Below are 27,516 nucleotides of genomic sequence, written 5' to 3'. Positions count from 1 at the left end.
CATTTAATATCACACAAGTGGACATGTTAAACAATATATAAGCAATCAAATCCCACCTGTATTAGTGTAGGTCATTCACAAAACTAAGGTGATTTCAATTATACCTATCGTATAGTTTCAGGTATACTATTTCTTATAATACATAGTTGTACAGGTGTTTCTTACTCTAAAACCTGATTCAATGATGTCACTAATCAGAGATTAGAACTGATTAAACTGTTGTTCACTGATTTTGACAATATGTTTGACACTTATTTATAACACTATATTTCTCATGTATTATATAAAAATGTATGACAATTCCAAAAATAATTCTGGATTCATAAACTAAAATATCCTCGATCAGCTCACTTAAACCAGTATAAGTAGTTTGATGTTACTCCAGGAAAACACTGATTATCTGTACAAGAGCCCCCATAACTTGGTGGACATGCAGAACATGGGACCCCAACTTTATATGGTGCTTCACCGACCCAGTTTCCCCTAAAAAATAAATAGAGAATGTTAAGTATCACAGTTACAGAGGAATAGAGGTCTGTGCACTTGCCCATTTGGATATGTAGGGCACAGTGACCACTGAAATATTACTGTGCATGTTTATTAAATTGCATGTAATAGGGTTTTATTTGTATTTTGATATTGATCATTTTGTCACTGGTGCTGTAATTCTGATGATACACAACAACACCAGTGGGGTCTCTGTGCAATGTGCCTCCCTCAGTGGGGTCTCTGTGCAATGTGTGTCTGCAGGTGGATTCTCTGCACAATGTACAACTGCTGGTGGGTTTTCTGTTCAATAGCTCGGTACACACTAGGGGCCTGATTCAGAGCCGCTCGTAAGCGGCAGTATACTCGTTCCAAGCGATGTTTGCCCAACTGCGCATGCAGTGGCGTAAGTTCGTCCCAGACGCCCGGAGGCAAGTTATAATTTGGTGCCCCCCCGGCACAGCCGCTGACACTATAATGTAGTAATTCACATGCAGACAGGCTATAGATGGACAAGGCAGCAGCTGATTGTCTGACATGGAGCTATGCACTAGTGTATGGTAGCTTCTGAGGTGTCAGGAAGAGGTGCCATGTATTGGGCGGCTGTGACGGTACACCTTGGGTACATAGTTACAGCCCTAAGTGGGGTAAATATATTGTGGACAATGGAGGAGGTGCCCCTTCAGAGCTGGAGCCCGGCGGCAGACGCCTCCATTGTCTCCCATAGTTCTGCCCCTGTGCGCATGCGTACGGATCGTAATACGCATGCTCGAACCAGTCAGTGCGGTCGAAAATCGTTTGTTCGCTAAATAGCGAATGCCTGCTATTTTGAGTGACAGAAAGAGGAGTATGTGGGTGGTAACAGGGGAAGGTGCTTGAAAACGGGGAGTGGATATCCGAACACAGGCGTGCTTAAAGGTCAAAACGGGCGTTTTATGGGTGTGCATAATTAAAACAGCAGCGTCATTGACCACGTCACTGGGTTATTTTATAGTCAGAACTGCTAGCATGATTGTGGTAGCAAAAACCAACCACAAGAATAGCGAGCAGTTCATACGCTGGTCGATGTACTCGATTAATCTAATAAATAGCGGACATGACGTAGGATGCGAGCGGCCAGGGGGCGTATTTATCCAAAAAACGACCGCAAGTTTTGTTCGCTCATTCAGACCTAGAGGCGTGAACAGACCGCAAAGAGCGAACGGTTCATTTGAATAGCCACCCCTATTTTATGGACGAGCGAGCGCTAATTGCGTCCGGCTCTGAATCAGGCCCTAGGTCAACGGGTCGGCCAGCCCGCAAACCTATCTGATGATTGGTAAGTGTATACACACCTACCAATTTATCTGCCCAATGTGCCGGGCTTGACACCTCAAATGGGCGGGCATTTAAATCGCACGCTCAATTGAGCGGTCAATCACTGCCGGGTCCCGCAGCATGTGTGTGGGACGATCGGCGGGTCACCCGTACACACCAGCAGATGACAGATATATCTTTCAGATACAGTATATCGGCCATCTGCTGTGCTGCCCAACAGATCGGATATGTTTGTGCAAGACATCGTTCACAGACCTATCCAATGAACACACCCGGCGATGCACTATAGATATATCAAACGAACGGGCGTGTATCAGTGTGTACCCAGATAATGTTTGACTATCAGTGAGTTCTCTCTGCAATTCACTACTTTGGTTCTCTGTGCAATGCACTACCAGTGTGTTCTTACTGAAGTGTGTAGCTGCTGATGGGTTTTGTTGTATGAACAAATGCTAATGATAATGTTGTATGGGGATCGATGATGAACTATTAGATTACATTGTCAAACATATTGGTTCAACCTACAAAATAGCTTCTGATACTGGTAGTGCTCACAAATATTTACTTACTTTGGGGAATAGTTGCAGACTAAGTAGACAGCTCTTCTCCAAACTGCTCCCCAAACATTCATATTATGACAAGTGTGGATTGCACATCCTACTCTGTTGGTTGTTGCCCAAACCATCTGTATAATGACATAAGTATATAAAAATAATCAGTATTTTTTCATGACATATTAAAACCATACTCCTAAAATATGAATGTAAACTATAGAACTCATATGACCTGTGTATAGTGTGTACACATTGGTCCAAAGCATCTCAAGGGACATCTGGGATTACAGTCTTGAGGATATGGAAATGCATAGTCCTTCACTTCATCGTACCACGGTTTCACCAGTTGCAATATAGACTGGTATCTAAATAAAGGGACAATACAGTTACTGGAAATTAAATGTACATCATTTGTCAATATTAATTTATGTTCATGTTCCAAAGATTTAAATAATGTCTAGTATGGTTGATGCAGTGGTTAGCAATATTGCCTCACAGTAGTAAGGACATGAGTTAAATTTCTGACCAAGGCATTATCTGTATGAAGCTTGTATGGTATCTCTGTGCTTGCAAAGGTTTCCTCCAGATGATCCAGTTTCCTTCCACATTCCAAAAACATACTGATAGGTTAACTGATTTCTGATGAAAAACTAACCCTACAGTGTACACTGTATGTGTGTCCATGTAATAGGGAATATGGATTATAAACTCCACCGGTGCAGGAACTCACGTGAATGACTGAAATATTCTTTGTACAGTAATTAACTACGTAATATTTGTGCACTATTTAAATAAATAATCACTGATGCTTTCTGTATTGTATAGTGATAACTGACTCTCTGTATTATATTGCAGTCACCATTATGTTTTTTGCACTATATTGCAGTCACTGTGATGTTCGTTGTATTACATGGTGGTTACTTATGCTCTCTGATTATATGGTACCCACTGATGCTTTCTGTAATATATGGTGGCCATTGATGCACTCTGTATTATATGTTGGTCACTGATGCTCTATGTATTATATGTTGGTCACTGATGTGCTCTGGATTATGTGGTGGTCACTAGTGCTCTCCTTATTATAGGGCGGCTGGTCACTATGTTCTCTGTATTATATGGGGTCACTGATGTTGCCTGCATTATATGGCGGTCACTGTGGTGGGTGAGGTAGTGTTGTACAGACAGTTATACTTCTCTTTCTGTCTTGAGACAGTGGGGTCTACATGCTCTATTTAAAAGTGAAGCCACCCCAGAATCACATGTAACAAAACTTAAAAAGGGTTTTGCCCTCACTCTACAAACATATCAGTCTTTACAATACAGACATCTGTATTCAAGCACTACAACAGTGACTACTATATACAGGGTAGGATGCCAAGCTAAGGGCCTGCTTCAGACCCGCATGCGAGCGCACAGCGCTCGCAAGCGGGTCGATGGTGAGGTACTGCGCACAAGCGGCGCGCGCCGCGTGCATGTGCAAGCCCCGGAGCGAGAGAGAAATTCTCTCGCTCTGGGACTCACTACAAAAGGGGCGGTTGTCGATGTTGATCGACAGCTCGCCCCATTTTGTAGGTGGGGAGGGGGGGTGGCTACACAAACAGAACGCTTGCCGTTTGTGGGAGGCACCACTGACTTCACCAGTGATGTCAGTGGAGAGCTTCCTGCTCTGTTAGAGCAGGAAGCTCTCTGGGGCTTGCGACGGACGAGACCCTACCACAAGGGTCTCGTCGCAAGCCCGGATGGTCGCGATGGTCGAGACCATCGCGACCATCACCTGGCCGCTCGCAAAAGCTGTGGGTGGTCACCCACAGCTTAGCGAGCGGCCAGGAGGTCGCAACAACAACAAAAAAAACGCCCTGATTCAGAGTGAGCGCTCTTAAAGAGCGCCTGGCTCTGAATCAGGCCCTAAGTCTCTACCCTGAGAGACTGAAAATGTATAGGGTCACCCCTGCCTATAGTGACATGCTTCCAACGCTAATTAATCTGTTTAATTTGTGTATTGCCTTACAAAATGTTATTTATTTATATATTATCTTTGCCAAATATCATCCAACAGCTACATAAAGACATGAGAATAAATAATCTATGCAACCTTGGAGAAGAGGAACCAGCAATTGCTACTAAAATAATTACTAACATTTGTATTGATTTTAATGGAAAAGTCTTTTCACAAACCATATTATCATTGAACAATTTGTATGTACACAAATCACAGGGAAACCTTGACATATTGCACATGTGCAGAAAACAAGCTCACACACCCAGTAGTGATCCATTTCTTATATCATAAAACTGGACTGTAAACTATTAAATGCGGACAATCACATTTCTGTAACATCTCTTGCATTTGACTGCAGTGCTAGGAATAAGATTTTAGTGTACCATACACATAATTGTAAGATTTCATTGAATGGGATTGTATTAAAAAGAATAAATATGGTGTGTGTGGGTACACTTAGATACAGGGTAGATGTACTAAGCCTTGGAGAGAGAAAGTGGATGGATATAAAGTACCAACCACTCTGCTTCTTACTGCCATTTTTCAAACATAGCCTGTAAAGTCACAGTTCGGAGCTGATTGGTTGGTACCATATCTCCATCCAAAGCTTAGTACATAGACCCCTAAAGGGCTTGTACACTTTACTGCAACTCCTACTCCTGTCATACCCACAGATGGCAAATAGGAAACCTCCAAATGATATGACACTAGGTGCAAGATCATGTTCAAATTGTACAGCGCAATGGAATATGTTGGCTCTATACAGGTAATTGTTAATAAATAATGTCACATTCAGCTCATAATGTAAGTACTGCAATCTGGGCCTGATTCAGACCCGGTCGCAAGCGCAGTGCGCTCGCAACCGGATTGATGGTGGGCCAGTGCGCATGTGCACGACAGAGCCGGCTCCGTCATGCGCATGCGTGAGACCCGGATAGCGACGGGCAATCCGTCGCTCTGGGTCTCACACCAAAGGGGGCGTGCTGTCGATGTTGAGTGATAGCACGCCCCATTTGGTGGGCGGGCCAGGGGGGGTGGCTGGCCAGACGGAGGCATTCCCATGAGAACATCTACCATCTGGGGCCGGCCTCACTGACATGACAAGTGATGTCAGTGGAGAGATTCCGGCTCTGTTAGAGCCAAAATCTCTCTGGGGCTTGTGGCAACGAGACCCTACCACAAGGGTCTCGTCGCAACCCCGATGGTCGTGATGGTCTTGACCATCGCGACATCATCATGGCCGCTCGCTATAGCTGTGGGTGGTCACCCACAGCTATGCGAGCGGCCAGGAGGCCATTCTTAAAATAAAAAAGAGCGACCAGCTCTGAATCAGGGCCTCTGTTCACATCTCTGCAATACAGCTATATGGAGCTATGGCTTCTGATTCAGAGGTGGACGCAAATCTAGTTGAGACTGCGATTCCATATTCAGCGGTTCCGCAAAAAAATGCAAATGTTGCAGCCGGTTTGTACACAGACGTCCATTGGCTGTGTCTCTGACCCGTCGCTTGTGTACGAAGATGCACCACTGGTTGCACCATTGAGCTGCTGAGCAATCCTGTGGTTGCTCAGAATGTCTATCAGATGTCAGCTGTACATAAACGCAGTCACTGGCCAAGACACACCCATGAAACGGTCACTACACGTCTATGTTTGGCTCGCCACCCCCCAAGTTATCTCCCACAAATGCTCACGGACTGTCAATCAATTGCATCGAAATCCTCAATGCAACCACTGTTGGTGATCAAACTTGGCGCTTGCGCTGTGCGACTATCATAGCAGTACAAAGAAAACACTCAAATTCGCAATCATTGGCATTGCGTCCACCTCTGAATCATGCTCTATGTACAGACTCTGGTCTCATGAGTAGTGATGCGAGACCCCTCTCAGTTTTAGCTAACAGTGGATTCTTGGGTGGGACTCACCTCTTGGCTACACATAGGGAATGTTGTCCTGAGCATAAAACATAATTAAGCTTTAATTAAATTGTTTACCTTCCTGTTCTCACGGATAGGTTTTGACCAAGGAATCTCATCAAATAAGTCGGTCCATGGTCCCAAATACAGGTGGCTGCCCAGGCTTCTGCTGACTTGGCCAAGTTGTCGTCCCAGACCTGCATATAACAGACACTGTATTAAAGAAAAACTGCATAGCTGAGCTTGCATTTTGCATTGTGTAAGTATTTATTACATTGCAGATATATTTTAGAGTATCAAAAAATTGCTTTCACAGTGGAGAGACAGACAATACCCAGTGAGCAATTAGCCTGCAAATTTGGCAAAAGAGATTTAGGTTTTTCTTTTTCTCGAAGCATGTTGCACAGTAAATGATGGATTCTCTTTCCTGGGTGCAATTTAAGTCCTCCATACTGTATCTGATATTCACATGTACTGGAGATGTAAATATTTGCATACGTGCAACTACAATTTACCACTACTGTAGAAAATGTACAGTAAATGCTATTGTAAGCTAGTAGATTTAGATGCCAATGTAAGGGGTCATTACAAGGGTGTGCAGTCCTTACAGTTATAGTCTGTACTCAAAAATGCTACCAATGCATGTTTGAAATGAAAGAATGGGTTGTAAAAGGTTTAGACGGATACATAAATAAGCTTAAAACAAACCACAATCATCCCTAGAGTGACTTGGGAGGTGTCCAAGATAACCAGAATTTGGAGGCTGTAGGCTTGCACCCAACTGCTTTTTATCTTGATGCTCAGGATTGAACCTTATTCTCAGAGTCTCCAAAAGCAACTTACTGCGTGCCAGTATTTCTATTCTTTGTGTAGAAATGTTCAAATCGCTTTTGTTTTCTCTGTATATAAGATTAAATTTGGAGATGTACTTTTAATACATCCGTATCTGCATTGCAGACACTTGGATTTTGCAGTATCCCCCCCCCTTTACGATATACAGAACTTTGTAGAAAATCTATAATTACTTATAACCTCACTAAAGCAAGAATTTTCCTGCACCAAAATCTGAAACACATCCAACCACTTTGGATGAAGACCAGGAGTTCCAGGGTCTAATCTGAGTAATTGTGAGTGAAATTTTACACAGATTATCCTTATAATACTTCCTAACATTGGAAATGGCCAAAGAAGGCCTGGCATACTCTCTTATATTCATAGAAATGGTTATGCTGCTTAACAGACTTCCCAATCAGATTTTAATATTTATGTTTGTGTTTTTGGATTATTTATCAGTTATAAGGTTGTAGACACTTTAATTATAATATCTTATTGATGCTTATTGCAGCAATAAGCAATTAAGGATCGCTGGGGCTCTGATTGGCATTCATCACTGTAATGTGTGCAGGAGTAAAATGGTTGCTAAGGTGATAACTTTACTTCCTGGTTCGGGGGGCGGCCGTGGACCAAGTATGTGTGAAGCCATTGTTTGGGAAGGATCCTCTCCTGGTAAATTTTGTGATCTGTAGCCCCTGGGCTACAATAGCTAACACATTATGGAACTTGGTAAATTTGGCATTTTAGCAGGTCCCCGGGGGCTGCTTTTGCGATTGGAAATGGGGATTGCAGCAGATACTCTGGGGTCTTTTTACTAAGCAGTGTTAGGAGACAGAGTGAAAAGTGATAAGAAAGTGATAAGGTGCCAGCCAAGCAGCTCCCAACTGTCATTTTTCAAATACAGCCTGTGAGATGACAGTTGGGAGCTGATTGGCTGGCACCTTATCACTTTCTTATCACTTTTCACTCTGTCTCCTAACACTAGTTAGTAAATAGACCCCTAAATCTCCAATATTTGCTGCGGTCCCCTGTTCATGCACTTAGGTGTTACTTAATATTTGCAGGTACTCCACAAAACCAGGCGTTTTTGGGGGATATCCCACAAATATTCTTTAGCTAAATTTTCCCTAAGTATTTTATTTCTTCATTTTTATATATTTGATGGCAGTTTGTGAAGTTACATGACAGAGGGTGAGCATTACACATTGTGCAGCCAAACAGCAGTTTTGTCAGATTTATCCTCTTGCCCAATAAGAGGAGAACTAGGAAGAGAGGCTGCAGTTTCTAGATCTGATGCTTCTAGGTTTCACAAGAATTGTGGTAACAAGACAGCTAGATAATGGAGGGTCCGTGAGGGTTCCCTTGGCAAAAAAAAAGAATCTGTTCTATTCTGAGCGCATGCTAGTACGGGTGCAGCAAAGTCAAACACATTTCAATCACACTTACAGGCTTACAGCAGAAGAAGTGTAACTACTGTACTGTACATGGTAACGGAGTGTCCTTACAAGTTGAAAGAGGGCTACAGTACGTAAGTATTAAATTATATGCCTGTTTGGAGACATATCTTTTGCACCTAGTATAGGATAGGTGAGGTGCATCGATAATACTGACAGGTAGCAAACCATGCGTACACCCATAGGGCGGTCACATTTCATTGGAATAGACCTTATTTACTGCTAACTCTGCACCAGGCCCAGAATCTATAGCTCCTTATGTCTATTTCTACTCTTTGTCTTTCACTTTACTTCCAACGGTGCTGTGCCTTGCAAAAGTCATCCATGCAAAAAACTCCATTTGTGTTGCACACCAGCTACTGTATAAGTTCCATTCACTACTGTAACTTTGCATTTAAGTGCAAAATGTGCACTAAACCACAGCAACCAATCATACTCTTTCATTGTCTAACTTGCACTAGACAGATAAACTCTTACTGCTAATTGATTGCTGTGACCTGCTGCAAATATTGCAATATGTAGCGAAGGAGCATAACTCTGCTACCTCTGGGCCGATTCATAAGCGTTGAGCTGTGCCTTTGCATCTGCTCAAAATCCACTCTAGCCAGAACTGAACAAGCCGGCCATGAGGGTCCAGCTCGCTAACGTATTATGATGTGCTTCATACAAGTCTCTTTTCATGGAAATCTATAGGGAACATTGTTATCATCTTACTTCATCATTCATAATCTAGTGGCTGAAATGTATCATTAGTGTCAAAATAGGTATTCTGCTTTTTGTACAGTAACACGATGCATGATTTAGTATGGAAGTAACTGGCAGTCCATTCCGGGAGCTGTTCAGCTGCTGAAGCTACTAGTATCCAGCCACCGCAGCCAACCCTGAATTACAACATCAGTCAACACAGCAAAGGTCACCAATTGTTAAATCAAAACCGGTTTGGAATGTCTAAAACACAACTTTGCTTATCCCTTTTCCAACCTACAATAACATATATACTGCAGTAGGGACTGTGTAGAAAATATCCATTAAATACATTGGACAACAATGTGTGTTATCAATTAAATGAATTACTTTGTTTTCTTTTTAATTACTGTAGATTTGCTTTTTGTTTATTGGTTTGTACTCTATAATATTTCTCTTTGACTGTTTATCGTGGTCATCACTTGTATAAACAGACTGAATTCTAGCTCCTGCTAGTCTTATAACACTGGATTACTTAACAGAAGAAAAGGACATGCTTTATATATTGGTTCATTGATTTGACAAGTAGCATGTTTACAATAGACTTTGCCGGTTTAATAGTAGTTTAAAATGCAAAAATATGTGTCCACAATATAGTCAGTGTCTAAGTTTCTGCTGAAGCCCATGTGGTAGATGCATGTGTAACATTAACATACAGCATACTTGCCTACACTCCTGGAATGGCCGGGAAGCTCCCGTTATCAGGTGGCGCTCCCAGCCACCCAGAAAAATAGGCAAGGCTCCTGCACCCTCCTCCACAGCCAGCGGCCCCCATCCACCCGCTCGCCCACCCACCCCCCCCTACCTTGTAGAGCACAAGTGGGACGTCCAGGGGGGGGGACAATAACATGATTTGCGGTGAATCGCATAATCGTAGACATGCCTATACGGCCGCCTTTCCCCATCTGCTGACCTGGCTTCCCCCTCAGTAATTGAGACAATGTAATGTAATAGCCTGTGAGTTGCAGGAAGCCATGAGATGTAGGTTAATTAGTCACTGGGTTGGTTTTACCTTTTAAATAAATTGCCTCTTTAAATTTAGCTGCTAAATCTCCTACATCTCGCAACCACCTGCAACTAACATGTACCCCAAAGGCTTCTTATGCCAATGTAAGTACTACAAACCCAACTATTTTTAAAAACATACTAGCTTAAAACCTCAGCCTTTTATCTTCATAAGAAAGAGAATTTACGCAATTGTTTGCCATTGCACATGTGCGAAAACTGCACTGCGCACATGCTGCGATTACACTGTGATTACGCTCATAGGAACCACTTGCAAAATGAGTGACAGTAGTCAGCATTTGGGGGTGGTAACAGGTGGGGGGTGTCAACAAATGCAGGCGTGTCTGGACGTTTAAACGATGTTACATGGACGTGCACAAATTAGCCATTGCAGTCTCCTTCACTGCATGAGACCTCTCTACGTGTCAGGAGAGATACTGTGTTTGCGGTTGGTCAGACTTGACTTACATACTGCGTGACTTCCTGATGTGCGCCGATGTTAACAATGTTTATGCTGTCGGGCGGATATGAGAAGGCAGCAGTGGGCGTCCCTTTGCTATGCTGTGCTTTGGATGGCTATAGCATATTTTAGCAACTGTGATCCGAGAGAGAATACAGCTGTGATTGTATTAGCTTAAATCTCGGAATCAGGCCCTAGCAGCTGAGCTCCTTATAGAAGGTCATTTAGAAGTTTGACAAAGGAATAATGTTACAATACTAAATCGGGAACATTTTACAATTTTGAAAACTCTTCCACACAATATTTATTGCAAAGGTGCCCATCCACTAGACGATTAAGTTGAGCGGTTGAACGATAACGATCGTTCAATCATTCATAAATCGTTTGCAAAAATGTCTAAAACGACCAGTGATGCGCGTGCCCGCTGGTCGTTTAGACATCTATCATCATGCAAACATGCTGGTCAACCTGACAATAACGTCAGGTTCAGCATGTTTGCAGATGATTGATGAGCCTGCACTGAACGACTGCTTAGTCAGTGCAGGCTCATCACAGGCTGACAAACGACTGCACGATTACAATGTCGTAATTGTGCAGTCGTTTTCATGTCTGCTAGTGGATGGGCACCTTAAGTGTTCCCATTTCTGCCACAAAACAACACAGCAAAATAAATTGACCGTTGCCACTGTCCCAGCTTTATTACATTCACTTAATGAAAGTTCTTAAATATAGTGCAGAATTTGCCAAAGATTTGCATATGTGCTGTGCAGAAGAAAAGTCACAGGCAACCAGACACAGATGCCATGTTCTCGTAGACCTGCACATACGAAGTACACTCGGGCACAGTTCCAGCCCAGAGTCTACTCTGCAACTGCACCATACTTGCCAACTCTCCCTCATTGTCAGGGAGACTCCCTGAAATAGCAGCAATCTCCCTGTCTCCCTGAAGAGTCTACCAATGTCCCTCATTTCACCATACCCCCTTATGACACTGTTATATAAAAGAAAAAATCAGAGATATATACATTCAAATGGGATCATTAGTATAATTTCCCTGCATTGGTTATAAGGCACAATGATCCCTATGGTTACATGTATTTTCTGAGAAGTATCAGTGTGTTTTCATCAACAAGTAGATCTTACTAACTGCTTTGGGGCTCATTTACATGTGGATGTAAATCAATTTTATGACACGCCTCTCAGATGTAGCAGTACACGCCCACTTTACCGCCGCGCTCATAGGTGCTGCTTTCACAATCTCCCTGAAATGCTTTTTCAAAAGTAGGCAAGCATGAACTGCACCTGTACCTGCGTGAGGGATACACACACACTGCATGGAGGCTGCATATGGGCCCCCTACTGTGTTAAACTACCCCAGTATACTCTTTAACTTCCTTACCATACAGAAACTATGGGTTCACTTTGTCAGAAGTAAGTTAACCAACTGCTATTGTTTTTGAACTGTGGGAGACTGGAAAAAAATCACAGAAGCAGGGGTAGAAAATGCAAACTCCACACAGATAGAGCCCCAGTGCACATTACGATCCCAGTTCTGTGAGGCAGCAATGCTAACCACTGTGTACTATGCTGTATAAGTTAACAAGGAGCGAGCCTTTGAGCTCTGTGACCTGTACAGTATACAAGCACTAGGCCTACTACTGCATATCTTCATACTTCTCATAGAGTCGCCTAACACTTTTTATAGACTTGTCATATACAGTTGGTGATACATTATTGTAATTATTGTATTCAGCTAATAAATGTGTAAATGGGTCATTCTTAGCCTGACTAAAATAATATATTTTTTAATATATTTGTAACGTATAAATACATGCATTTGTGTTCTTTAGAGGCATTCTTTTGACTCATTAAATGCATTTGTATTCTCAAGATACTCTTGGCGAAAAAACAATAGCATTTGGAGCCAGTGTGCAACAGACGTACAGATGTGTATACTTATGTCTAAGGATAGCATAGTATCAGTGTTAGTGGTACAGGCTAAAGTTGAATTACCCTATTTGTACACAATATAATAATGAAGTGATGTGTCATGTACACAGGAGAAAATACTATCTTTACAGTTAGTAAATACAGGTCACATTTTAAACATAAAATGTAATTAAATACAAACACCTCCACATCCGCTGTTTAAAAAATCAAATGACAATTGTTTTACTTGCAGTGGTTCAAAAGAAAATGTAACTTCAGTAATGAGAAGAGACGGATGATACTTGATCAAATATAGCCACAACACTTAGGAGTTAATTATTTGAGTATTATTAGCTGGAGGGGTCAATACGTAATCAACCAATTAAAAGAAACTTGCTATTACTGCTGATTGTTGTCATCATCATAGCATATTGTGACACTTGCCCTTCATTACCTGCAAGAGATATTTGAGGATTAAGGCCATAGAGAGCCTGACCGGGCACGGGTACTAGCAAGGGGTGTGGCCTGATGTAAGGAGTCGTGGCTACACCTCCTTATAATTTATTTGTTATTTTTATAAAAACAGTATTTGCTTCAGAGGTGCTATCAGTGCTATAGCTCTCCCCCTCCTATCAGGTGCAGTCAAAAGCAGCCTCCCTGTACTTACTGCAGCCCAGCACACAGCAGTGTGTGTTGGGCACTGCTGCCGCTGACAGGGAGGAGGGGGAGTGGCGGACCCGGGCCACTCCAGCAAGCCAGGGTAATCAATACCAGTACCCCCCCCCCCTCCATGCCCCTGCTGGGGATGTGTCGACATCTAATTGTCTTGCATTTATGTGAATAGGGGGACACAAGTCAATGAAATGTAAAGCACAAGATGTCACACACCACGGAAATGTATATCTTACACAAATAAATGGCAAATGCCAAATGGGACCCAGTGTGTCTTCTGTATTAAAACACTTCTAGCTTTCTTGATTTATAAGAACAACAATAGTTACATGCAGGAACATGTAGCAGCATTTACTCTGTACTCTCAGACATGTGGTTGTCCATTGGTCCATGTCAAAGAAACAGATGATCATTCTTCACATTCTACTCCCCAATTCAGAATTCCTACATTTCCAGTGGGAGAAGGATTATGTAACGTCTTTGCTTTGCTAGCCCTGATAAGCATGGACAGATTTCAGCCTTGTTACAAATCATTAATGTCTTAGAATTGGGCAACCACTGAACCTCAGAGTATGCGCCAACATGTGTCCAATATGTTGCTTAACCAGGGGAGCCCAAGTGCGAACAGTGAAAGGTAGAGCCGTAACTAGAATATGAGCTCTGTGCCAGAGAGAGCATTGGCACCCCCTCCCCCTTTTTTTTATTAAATAGGGACATAAGATAGTGCACCCGAAAAAGGTCCATGGCCTCATGGGGAAGGCCCATGGAAGAGATAGGGGAGACCAGTAGATGCTGGGGATAAAAGAAGAGGAAGCTACAAGTGAGAATGATAATAAACAAGAAAATTGACAGGCCCAAACAGCGCCCCCTGTCTTGTGGTGCCCTGTGCCATGGAACTGGTTGCACCACCCTAGTTATGGCCCTAGTGACAGATGATATATGTTCGATTGCCCCATTTGTATCATTCGTGTATATTTTTGCAATATTTATACATTTTTTAAGGAAATAAGTGTCTATGCTGGGTACACTGTTGAAGGAGCTACAGCTGCCTTCACTCTCCCACCAAATGCCATTAATGAAATGCTCCATGGTGGAAATTTGTGAGGAAAAAGTAGCATCATGCTGCCAAAAACATGACACCAAGTAATAACTTCTATCAGTATTCTACCCTAGTACCCTTCATAGTGTCACCTGTGTGTATGCAGAACGTGATGACCATCCATGCTCAAGTCAACTGGTGCTTCTACAGCGAGTTGCATAAGAACAAGGGTCCTGGGCCAGTGATGAACGCAGAACACACTGCAGCAACTACAGTACGTAAATATGAAAATGGTGCAGGAGGCACCTGAAGGAATTAGAAGCCTCCTGACAGCATTGCAGATCTGAGTGCTGCGTCCGAAGACCCAGCATCGTATCACGATGCACCATCGTATCTTCCAACAGACATATGGCAGGTGCAGATTGTCCACCTAAATATGGCCTACTATGTGATAGATTCTGTGTCTCTGACTGCAATCACTATCCTACGATGTGCCTGCGACACTCCCATAAGCTGCAACATCTCCATGCATCTGATTAGCCCGCCCCCCCCTTCCCCCAGGAACATCCCATACATTTCCAATGCACTTATATTATCGTGTGTCTAGATCTGTACTGCAACCCCTAACCCTCCCTCAGCTTAACTCTAACCCCCCCACAACCTAACCCTCCCTCAGCTTAACTCTAACCCCCCCTACAGCCTGACCCTCCCTCAGCATAACCCTAACTCTCCTCCTAGTGCCTAACTCCTAACTCTCACCCTAAACCTAATACATACTGTCAGGATGACAGGGGTCGGGATTCCGACATTGGGATTCTGACTGCTGGCATCCTGACTCCCGGGATGCCGACTACATACCCCTGAGAAAGCCTTTTCAAACACTTGGGATACACTCAGGTCTGTCCTGAGAAAGAATTATCATCTAGTAAAATTACTAAACCAGTTGGTTTCTTCTGTGTTCCTATGTAATGGTAATTTAATGATGAGATGGGCAAATAATAAAAATATAGGGCATTATTTTAGTGAAGTATATTGTGGATTTTTTGTTATTATTTACTTTACAGTATATTCCAAAGTGAAGTACACTTAAACAACACTATCTGGGTATATTAGTCCCTGCCCCAGTGGAGTTTATAATAGAATTTTCTTACCATAGATACACCAGGACCAATTTACGCAGTATCCTACCACATAGGAGCTAGCTCTGTAGGTGCTCGACCACCCCCGGCTCTTGCTATACGCATGCTTGAACTCAGGGCCTGATTCAGCTTTGGAAATAGAGTGAGATTTAGCACTTAAAGGTGCATACACACGTAACGATATTGTAACCGACGATTTTCTGCCAGATTTTCCCTTGAAAAAGTGAATGATTTTTTGAAGTGTAACGAACGATTTTTTGAACGATGAACAAATAATATTCCTTTCCTTAATGAAAATCATCATGTTGGACAGTCTGAAATGGATGATGAACGATAACTACAAACTACAAACAGGAGTGCGCATTTCTGATTATCGTTCATCGTTATAACTCATAAACTGAACGATTTTTTCGAACGATTTAATGATAACGACGTCGTTATCGACAAATCATTAAAAAAATCGTCACGTGTGTATGCACCTTAACTTCTTGGTGAAACCATGCTGCACTGCAGGTGGGGCAGATTTTAAATATGCAGAGAGATTTAGATTTGGGAGGGAGGTGTCCAAACTGACATCTAAAGTACAGTGTAATAATAAAGCTGTGCAGTATTTGTGGGCTAAATACAAAAGCAGCCAGTATTTAAACTACATGCAAAAAATTATATGTATTTAGACCCCTTGCATTGCAACATGTTTTGTCCAGGTACACAGTTAAGTGCTAATTCTCACTCTATTCCCAAAGCTGAATCAGGCCCTAAGTTCATACATGCGCACTAACACTGTGTTTTAGAGATCAAGGGTCATCTGCTTTGCGAGCAGCAATCCTAGAACAGGAGAAATACTGAATTGCTCTGGTACAAGTCGTGATAGGCTGGATACTTAATTAACATGGGGCCATCTGGTCCTAGTAGTGAATCCCCATTTAAGTTGAATGTGCACAGTCATCCCACAGAGAGGTATATACAATAGTAGTCTCACCATAGCATATACAGTACATATGTACAGTACAAGAATGTGCAAGGCAATATTACCTATGTCTAAATGGAAACATTATTACAAAGACAACATTAATGAGACATTCCCATGAATAATTATTATATGATGTTATCAAGATAGCTACGAGTTATAGACTAATTTTACAGCTTTCAGGTCTCTTATATGCAGTGCTGCAAACTATCACAGCTAACAGGTCCCATTCATTACCCATAGTTAGGGTAAGCTCAATAAATATCAGACCTATGGAATGCAGGAAACATCAAAGGCCTATCCAGCAAAGTAAAGGAAATAGCAATTAATTAAGTACCATCTGCACTGTATGGGGCTTGCTGGTGGTCTGCAGTTCCAGTAACCTGTTGGCCAGCTGTTGTCACTAGAGCCGCTACTGATATTATAACTCTCTCTGACATCTTTACAATGTTTGCAAGTGTTTGTAGACAGGTAAGAATGTAAAGTATCTTAGGACAGCAAGTCTCTTTCTATGGGCTACAAACAGCTCTTCATGTAGGCCAGGAAACGAGTCATGTTTGGAAAGTTTAAGTCATAGTAAACAGGGCTGTCCGAGACTGACCGACCTGTAGGTTAAACAAGCCACTGGTTAGTCATTGAAGTACAGTAAGTCTTTATGTACACATGTATATTTCTTGTATTTATATCTAAGCTGCAGGATTGGTGGAATTATGTCGTAATAGAGTTATTTAAAGACAATGTATAGCTATAATGCATGTTTTACTACAGTGTTTGTCTCAATAAATGTTGGGCAATATATAGGTCTCTCTTCAGTGAATAGCAAGTAGGGATGTGTGTATAGATAAATAGATGTATGAATAGTTACAATAGATAGAGTAGAATGAATGATAGACAGGGAGGATTACGAATGCAAGTAAAGGTGCCACACTGCACTGAGCAGATCTACTGAAATACTAGAGCAATGTATTTAGAAGCTGTTGATAAATGCCTTGGAACACCTACGATTATGTTAAAATTTCCATAACCTAATTCCCTTTGCTAATGTAGTTTATCGTTAATGGTACATCTAGTGTTTCATCTTATTTCCTTAGCATCCTTGTACTAATGTTGCACTATTCCATACAGCACTCCTACAGGCTGCCTGAGGGTATGCGGCCAGCATCACAACCTTTTATTTAGTTGAGAAATGAATAAAAAAAATAGGAATGTTTTTTTAAACTACACCTCTCATATTTGTGGCATTTGTTATACTTATTACAGGAGTTATCACTTCTGAGAGAAGTTTCTTGGTAATTTCATAACAATAATTACTGTAAAAATGCTAATATTTGTTTTAGTGTGCCAGTGTTTATTATTATTATTATTATTATTATTATTATTATTATTATTATTATTATGCCCTTTTGTAAAGAAGTATGTGAATCTGAGCAACATTTTTGTATTTCTTCAAAATGCTGTTCTCATGGGTTAAGGGCCACCTGCAGGGATATCACAGCCCTGTGTGCAATTTTTGTGGCAATAAACTACAATCCAAATAACCAATTACAAAAAATGCATCCAACAGCAGCACTGTTTTAAATCATCACTGTAGTTGCCTTTTGTAACATAACTTAGGCCTACAGATACGGGCCTTACATACTTAATAGAAGTCACTTGTTTGGTAATGGAGTTTAATCCAATATTTCATCTCCAAGGAATAAAATTACATGACCCAATAGTTTGAGTGATACTTGTACAAGGACTTACCCTGTATTGCTTTATGTTACTGTACAGTACAGTATATTTGGCTCTCTATTTTATGAATTTCATACTCTTTATCACTATTATTTAAATTGGACTAACAAATTTTAAAGCAATGTATAAGTGTGAGTTATACAAGAAGGTCACACTCATACACAGGCTTAGACTACACACTGGAGCGATCCAGCAATCGTTCCAACGTTCCCAATTATTTCCCTGGAGCCCAGAACAAGCGATATTCAGCATAGACACTCAGCAATCTTGCCAACGATCGTTTGATACATATCGTATCGTTTGATCGTATACCATTTATCATTGCTCCTGTACACACTAAAACAACCATCTTTAAGTTCACTGGCTGGGAGTGGCAAGAGGTGATGTGTTCAGAGGCCAAATCAGAACAACATATTGTCACGACGTCCTGTTGACTGTACACACTAGGCGATGTGCACCATATCGCTAGCATTATCATCAGATTTGCTAGTGATAGTTCCGAAATGGCTAATCGGCCCGACATCGCTCCAGTGTGTGCCAAGCTTGATAAAACCAATAGAACTAACCCTTTTTCAGATAGGTTACAATATACAGGATCTTTGTCAGACAAATTAATACATTTTATTATATAACCATGGGCGGATTAAGAGGGGAGGGGGCAAGTGTTCAGCCCTGTGCAGACTCCCTCCTCTCTCCTCAGCACAGTTGCAGGTAGAATCTGGCCCCGTGCCATAGTCTACTGCACATGCGCTGCTCTCTGGGAACATGGTTTTGGGTGCCATTTTCCTGATGATTCCTGTACTCTGCATGCGTAAGTCTCAGGAAAAATGGCAGTCATGCCATCTTCCTGACAATTTGTGCAGTGCTGACGCGGGATTCCAGTGAGGTAAGTATACTAAATGGGTGCAGGGGGAGCAGTGTGGGGCCTTTGTGCTACGCACACCATGCAACCATTATAGATACTCCACTGAATATAATATAATATTATATATAACAGCAGTGCAAAAGCAAATGGGGTCTCTGGATATATTGTAGGGTCACCAGTGAGTCATGTAATACCTTTTATAGGTAACCATTTTGAGGTGGCAGGCTAATGGCACACTGACACTGTTGTCCCAACCTATAAAAGGTTGTGTACAGTACCACTTATCCACAGTAGTGCCCTACAGTAAATTATGCTGAAGAAACATTTTTTTCTGCATTATTAGTTACAAATTCTATAATTTATTATTATTATCAATTATTTATATAGCGCCACAAATGTTCCACAGCGCCTTACAAAGTACATAAACAAATTGTAGACAAGTGACTTACAGAACAATACAATACAGGACCAGGACATGGATAATATATATTGCTATATTAGCGACCATAACACCCAGATAAGCAACAGAGGATAAGCAACCAAGTGTTAGGTGCCCTAGTAGAGAGTAAGAAGTAGATGAAACTAAAGTAGGGAGAAGCACAAGAGGGCAGAGGGCCCTGCTCGTAAGAGCTTACATTCTAAAATACATATTCTAACATGGTAATATACTGCATACGGTGCTTTTTTATCATTGTATTAAGAAAAAATCTGCTCTCTAGCTTTCATCTACCCATATCCATCTGCTAGATGATATTCATAATAATCTAAAACAAGGAAGTAAATTGCAAGTTTACGCTAGCATGCAGTATCACAAATCGGCACAGATAGGCAATCACATAGAAATATGTACCCAAACATAAGAGGTACAGAGCAGTGCCATTCAAAAGCTTTGCAAATCTTGAATGGACTGTACATTCTGGAATAAATCACTAACCATGTACTCCATATTTGCTGCAGGTGGAAAGACTTTGCTCCTGACTTGGTTATGGTACTCAAGAATAGCGATCATGTCATTTTGGGATATGTAGCGCTTCCTTCTGGCCTTGGGGATATTGGAGTCCAACTGAGCACTGAGATCTGGCTTTATGGTGGTGAAATTGCTGGCTGATGTTAAGTCTGTGGAATTAGGTAACACTAAACCACATGTTTCACAGAAGACAGAAAGCATGAAAGCTGCAGCCACAAAAAAGAGTTCGGTCATGTTGGGAGTCTATGCGCAGACTTTGCCTTTAACCAAAAATAATTTCTTGGAACCTAAAAAAATTAAAAAAAAAGAGAGAAAAAAAAACCAAAAGAATAAAAATGAAACAAAAAGTTTAATTTGAGCCACAGAAAAATCTGTTTTTTTTCTGCTTAGACTAATAAAACACACAACAAAATGCTTTAAATTAATATTAAAAAATAATTATTATAGCATATTTTTTTAGCTGCATGATACCATATATGTATAAAGCCAAGATTTACTTGGCAGGCAGAAAGATTGTAAGATTGTAAATAAAACTTCAGTAAACCTTAGTCTTAGTTCTGAAACGAAATGCTGATCATATTGTTATATGTGTAAAATACATATATAATATATGTATTCTTACCTTTCAACAGTGTGTCAATCTTGCAACAGTCAAATGTCTCTATGCTGTGTTATTAGTGTGTAGCCTTGTAAGGGAGGATGTCTCCTGTCATAAATTCAGTGAATACAAATCTCTGCTAGCTAAGAACTTCTGGCTGCAGGATTTTCTGAGTGATAACAGCTTTTATATGTTACAGCCTGGACTCTCATTGCCAGACCCTGTTGCAGGCAAAGCTTAGAGGAGGAGTTTACAGTGCAGTACAGTGATTGGGTGGCATTATATCATAGGGGTGGTAAGAACAATCCAAATCCTATAACAAATTAGGGAAAATGCAAATGACCTGGCCATGTTTCATTCTCCTTTTGTGGTCCTCAGTTGTATTGGAATACAACTCAGCAATCTGAATTTCATTTGGACACAGGGGTTCCCTGCAATTGCAAATTTATAGGCATAGCTTAGCCAAATGCAATAAACATGTAAAGGCAATCTATCATGGCATTTCTGCTTACGCGTTTTCCATGAATAATTACGTCTCTTCTTCTAAATAGTTGTGTGGCTTTCTTCTACAATTTGGACTTATGCTGTCATACATTTTAAAAACATTTTGCATAAGAAACTACAAGGACTAAGTAGCAAAAGTAAGGGAGGGGTGATGTCCTAAGCTCTGGAAAGTAATAAATTAGAAAGTGATAAACTACCAGCCACTCAGCTCCTAAAACCAGGGTTATTGCAGGGTTAACCCGGGTAGCTCCTTGGTGTAAAAGGGGAAAGGGTTGGATTGCCAGGTCGAGTGACCCGGCAATCCAACCTAGGTAACTAGCAGGGTTTAAGATGGGTATAACCCATGAAACGCTGCAGTGTAAATGCCCCAAACGGGTCACAGTGACCTGGATCATGTTGCAGGCCTGCCGGTTGGCCGGCCTCAGTGTCCAATTCCACGCCTGAAAAGCTGGGTCTATGCAGACCCAGCTTCGGTGTGAACGGCACCGGCTTGTAAAAATCCTGGGTCAGCGCCGGCTAAATACTGGGTCTGATCTGGATTGGAACCCTGGGCCTGATTCAGACCCGCTCACGAGCGCCGAGCGCTCGCAAACGGGCCGATGTTGACCAAGTGCGCATGCGCACGAGGGAGCCAGCTCCATCGTGCCATGCGCAAGATCCGCATAGCAACGGGCAAGCCGTCGCTATGGGTCTTGCTACAAAGGGGGCGTGCTGTCGATGGTGAGTGACAGCATGCCACCTTTGGTGGGCGTGCCGGGGGCGTGGCTGGCTAGACGGAGGCGTTCCAATGGGAACGCCTGCCGTCTGGGTCCGGCCGCACTGACATCACAAGTGATGTCAGTGGGAGTGCTTTTGGCTCTGATAGAGCCAAAAGCACTCCAGGGCTTGCGGCAACGAGACCCTACCACAAGGGTCTAGTCGCAAACCCGATGGTCGCGATGGTCTTGACCATCGTGACCATCTTTTTGGCCGCTCGCTATAGCTGTGGATGGTCACCCACAGCTATGTGAGCGGCCAGGAGGCCACTCTAAAATTCAGAGGGAGGGCATTGATTCAGAGCGAGCGCTCTGAAAGAGCGTCCAGCTCTGAATCAGGCCCCCTGTTCCAAACTCCAGGTCAGACCCGGAATTTAGGTGTAAAAGCGGTATTATTAGCTGATTAGTTGGTAGTTTATCACTCTCCAGTTTATCACTTTCCAGAGCTTAGTACATCTTTTTCCAGGATGTGTTCTCCATCCTTGCAGGGCAGCGCTGCATTGAGGATTTTTATTACAATAAAACAAACAAACAAAAAAATCATTGCAATCCTACATCCCCCAAGGTGACAGCCATAAACTACAAAGAGATAACCCCAGACAATTACTGGTCTTATATTGCACAGAGATTCCCCTAATTGATGGCTGTATATTCAATAGGGAGCTCCCCCTCCTCCCTCCCCAATTGCCTTCTCCAGGTGTTAATGACAGAGTATGAACAGAACAGTGAGCAGCAGATACTGGAAGTGCATGAGGTACTGCTGATGTACATATGCTGGCCAGCTGTCAGTGAATGTGCTGTTCACACTCTTCATAGTAATGACAGGCAGTGTGCACCCTATATGATATCAGAGTCCTAAGTTCCTCAGTATGCACATGGATATCAAAGAGTCCATCGTTGGGGTCTGCATTGCTGGGGATAATGCCAAGGAAGAACAGGGTGCATATGCGATAAAACAATACTGATGCAACCTATGAAGAATTAAAAACTAAACCCCAATTAAGTAAAATCAGAAGAGATTCACTTTAATGGGAGTCCTACATTTTGGAATGCTGGAAAGTTTTAGTGCATTTGCATCTAAGTATAGTGTATATATAAAAAATTAATTCATTAAACATAAAAAAACTTTGGGCCTGATTCAGACCCACTCTCGAGCGGCTGTACGCTCGCAAGTGGGTCGATGGTCTGCACTGAGCATGCGCACGACGGAGGGAGCTCCGTCGTGCGCATGCGCCAGACACGACGAGCGAAGGACTTTCCTTCGCTCGTTGTGTCCGATCAAAGGGGGCGTGCTGTCAATGTTGATTGACAGCACGCCCCCTTTGGTGGGCGTGCCGGGGGCGTGCCTCCCTGACGGGGGCGTTCCCACGGGAACGCCTCCCGTCAGAAGCCGGCCCACTGACATCACTAGTGATGTCAGTGGGAGTGATTTTGGCTCTGATAGAGCCAAAATCACTCCGGAGCTTGCGGTTGAAAACCTCAACCGCAGGCTCCGGCTCGCAATTTCGATGGTCGCGATGGTCACGACCATCGCGGCCATCAAAATGCACGCTCGTATAGCCTGTGGGTGGTGACCCACAGCTATACGAGCGTCCAGGAGGACGCTCCATGAAAAAGTAGCCCGGCCCTCATGCAGAGCGTGCGCTCTGCTCAGAGCGTACGGCTCTGAATGAGGGCCTTTATGTGTATATTGTATGTTAAACTGCAAATATCATAAGTTGTGTCCAAGTCGTCACCAGTAGCATACTGTGGGGACTATTCATGATGTCAATTATCGGGTTCCATACGGACGATAATTTAACATTCTAACTCACTGCGGAATCTGGAGAAATTGCTCCGGCGCGGTGACAGCTGATCCAAAAATCAACTGTCCCGCGAACGGCTTCACTGCTTTCCGGAGCAGTGACTCTAGTGCGCATGTGTGACCTACAGGTTGCGGACTGCGAGCCCGGAGCGGGAGCACTCATCATCTAAAGATGGCGAATGCTCCCGCACACAAGCTCCAAAAATATTTATTTTCGGAGCTTGATGAATTCTGTCCCCATACTAGTGTATGGGGACAGAGGGCCATTCCGTAAGATGAAGGTAAGTAGGAGATATCTGTGATACTAGTGTATGGGGACAGAGAGCCATTCCGTGAGATGAAGGTAAGTAGGAGATATCTGTGATACTGGTGTATGGGGACAGAGGGCCATTCCGTGAGATGAAGGTAAGTAGGATATATCTGTGATACTAGTGTACGGGGACAGCGGGCCATTCCATGAGATGAAGGTAAGTAGGAGATATCTGTGAAACTAGTGTACGGGGACAGCGGGCCATTCCGTGAGATGAAGGTGAGATATGTATGATACTAGTGTATGGGGACAGCGGGCCATTCCGTGAGATGAAGGCAAGTAGGAGATATCTGTGATACTAGTGTACGGGGACAGCGGGCCATTCCGTGAGATGAAGGTAAGTAGGAGATATCTGTGATACTAGTGTACGGGGACAGAGGACCATTCTGTGAGATGAAGGTAAGTAGGAGATATCTGTGATACTAGTTTACGGGGACAGAGGGTCATTTCGTGAGATGAAGGTAAGTAGAGATATCTGTGATATCTCCTGCTTTGCCTCCTTGATGAATGGCCCGATAACTTAATTTTCACCTGCTTTTGTAAAAATTAAGTGATGATGAATAGGCGCCTGTATGAACCACATTTACATCCAGCATACGGAATGTCAAACTTACAGTACCCCATGGGGTATGACTAGAACTTAATGGGTATGGATTGAAAGATCTACAGTAAAAAAGATAGACAATGTCTAGATAGACACCAGATGTTAGTCAGTCAATAGGTCAACAGGGACAAAAGGTTGACAGGGAGAACAGGTCGACACACTAAATGTTGACATGTAAGACGGTTGACAGATACAAATGGTCGACAGGGTCAAACGGTCGACATGAAAAAGTCGACCTTTTGTCCCTGTTGACACTTTGTCCCTGTTGACCTATTGACTGACTAACATCTGGTGTCTATCTAGACATTGTCTACCTTTTTACTGTAGATCTTTAGACCGGATCCCAACTTAAAGTGCCAATGTTTTTAAGGGGGATCTCCAAACACACACCTACACCTAGGGCCTGCTCAACCCAGTCTGCGGGGTAAGCATTGCAGGGGGATGCCGGGCTGAAGAGGCGCTATCCTCACTGCTTACTTTCTGAGCTGTGCTACTCTACCTGTGATAGGCAAGCAGAGGCAGCCAGTGCAGTAGACACACACACAGACGAAAAATAGGCGCTGGACTATAACCACCTCAGTGGACCAGGATAAATGTAGGGAGTGTGTAGAGGACCAGGGGATTAATTAGTATAAAGCAGCCGTCATAGAGGTGGAGGAATCTGGACCCTCCCAACAATTACCAAGAAATCGAAAGCACAGATAGACAGGCGCTAAAGATACTAATATTTAATAAGAAGACCACAGTAAATAGTAAAATTAAACACTCAAAAAATTAATAAAAATACATATAGGATAGGAAATGCTAAAATGACATATTAATGGGATAATGAAAATAAAAATAAAAAATAAAGAATAAAAATATATATATATAAATAAATTAGAGAATTACTTCAACTAAGACAATAAAAAATGAATAGGAAAATAAAAGCAATACTTGTTGTAAGTGCATACAATCTGCACCAAGCAGAGAATAATAAACCTGCAAGATAAATTGTAAAAATGTAGCAACAATGGCAGTGTATAGTGGCTTGCATATAAACAATCACAAATAACATTAAAGGTGTTGATGTTTACATAGCTCTTAGATGGTCCGTGTAGACATATATATATTAATGTCTCTCACACATCTGAGACTGTAGGAGAATGTTAATTAGTACACCATAATAAAGGTATTCCAGCCTATGTGGCACAACGGATTTTTAGGGGGACTGTTGATGTCCAGTGATATTCTGAAAAAAAGTTAGAATATAAATTGAGCCCTAAGTATCTTTAGCGCCTGTCTATCTGTGCTTTCGAGCCAGTGCAGTAGTGTCATGGGCAGACTTGGCAGGGTGAAACTAAGGGGTGGTCTGGTGGTGGACCGGGCGGCAGTGGATATAACTTAAATTTAAATTCAGGTAGATCGGCGATCTGGCTAATGGGTGGTCTGGACTCGGGCCACCCATTAGCCAATCCGCCGGAATTGAAATGTAATTTATGTCTGCAGCTGAACGGTCAGGAACGGGAGGAGCTAATTAGTCCCCCTGCCTTGTTAAGTTGTTACAAGCAGCACCACTGACAGCAATAACATGTAAACCGGCAGTTCACACCTGTGACGTACGCGATGACATCACGGTACATGTGCACACCCGCTCTCTCTGTGTGTGGTGTGCTGTGCCTAAGAAGAGCAATGTAGGAGCTGTCTCAGCTGTGCACCACAACGCCAGGAGGAGGACCTGCCAAATAGTGGTGTGAGAGAGAGAGAGAGATAGCTGTCAGCTGCCTGTCCCTGGCGGAGGGGAGGGGGCCAATGAGCTAGCTTTAGGCTGAGCTATTATGCATACAAACATAAAGTGTATAAATTGGTAAAAAGTAAAACAGGGGGGGGGGCAATTTTATTTTTACATATTTTTATTGTAGCAATTAACAAGGTGCAGTAAGTACAGATACAGGAATCAAATCTCTTATTTTACAACATATTGCACATTACATTTCAAAATGCGAAATATTGTAAAGAGACATGTCAAGAGGACATATTTGTAAGAAGGTTGCAAATTTATAGTTTGCAGGGGGGCACCGAATACCCTAGTACTGGCGCTGCCCACACCTGTGATAGAGGAGAGATCTGCATACATGGGGGCCACACCACAATAACAAGTCATAAAGATGTGAATTAAAAGTCTACAGATGTCAAAAGCAATTGATTATTACATAATATGTAAAGGTAATTACTATAATTACTTCCTACCTATTCATCTGTCTGTTATTACTCTGTTTTGTTCTATTAATGTTTCCAATTGTAACGCACAACGGAATATGCTGTGCTATATAAGAAACTGTTAATAATAAATATAATGTAATAAATATCATCAAACCCCAATATAGGCTAATTCAGGTGCCATACAGTGTATATGCGCTATGCTTCCATTGAGCCTCTGAATATTACAGTTAGTACCATGTGCCTCAGAGTTGAGCAGCCTAAAGCTCTCCAGTTGATATGGAACCACAACTTCTAACATTATATATTAGGACTTGTACTACTAATAGGAATATAACAGCTACCACACATAATGGAGACACCATTAGTAACTGAATATGTGGGCTTATTCATCATCAAGGGTCAATTGGTCCCTGATAGTTAAATATCCAACTCTTCATGAGTTGCAGAGGTGAATATTAAAATACCAGAGCAATTCAATATTGCTCCAGTGCAGAGATGGCTGCTCTAAAAATACCTACCAGTTATTAGTGGCAGAATTTTACAGTGGCGAGTCAAACACGGCAGTGTTAGTGCACATGCGTGAACTGTATTCATGCATGCACACTGCTGGAGGGGAATGTAGTGCGGAGGGGGTGAAGGTATCCAAATGGTACCCTCTT

General features: G+C 42.3%; 1 protein-coding gene across 1 annotated transcript; it reads right to left on the bottom strand.

Annotated features, from left to right (window-relative positions):
- Positions 1–347: 347 nt before the first annotated feature.
- Positions 348–20,760, bottom strand: PI15 (peptidase inhibitor 15). The gene is made up of 6 exons (XM_088471557.1): positions 20,703–20,760; positions 20,048–20,367; positions 6,350–6,468; positions 2,590–2,722; positions 2,373–2,488; positions 348–483 (listed from the first exon to the last, which is right to left on the bottom strand). The coding sequence occupies exons 2-6, from the start codon at positions 20,312–20,314 to the stop codon at positions 348–350; spliced, it is 771 nt and encodes a 256-aa protein (XP_088327683.1). The 5' UTR covers positions 20,315–20,367; positions 20,703–20,760.
- Positions 20,761–27,516: the final 6,756 nt, after the last annotated feature.

The sequence above is a fragment of the Taudactylus pleione genome, unplaced genomic scaffold, assembly GCF_031769625.1.
Source record: "Taudactylus pleione unplaced genomic scaffold, aTauple2 ptg000114l, whole genome shotgun sequence".
Taxonomy (NCBI): Eukaryota; Metazoa; Chordata; class Amphibia; order Anura; family Myobatrachidae; genus Taudactylus; species Taudactylus pleione.
Note: the sequence above shows the minus strand (reverse complement) of the source record. Positions and strands in the feature narration are given on the sequence as shown.

Bases quoted from the DNA above. Each gene is read 5' to 3' on its own strand.
- PI15 (XM_088471557.1), bottom strand. From the start codon at position 20,314: ATGACCGAACTCTTTTTTGTGGCTGCAGCTTTCATGCTTTCTGTCTTC. The intron at 2,723-6,349 runs GTAAACAATTTA...CCCTTTATTTAG, and splicing joins CTATCCGTGAGAACAGGAAG to ATACCAGTCTATATTGCAAC. The intron at 2,489-2,589 runs GTCATATGAGTT...GTCATTATACAG, and splicing joins TGTGTACACACTATACACAG to ATGGTTTGGGCAACAACCAA.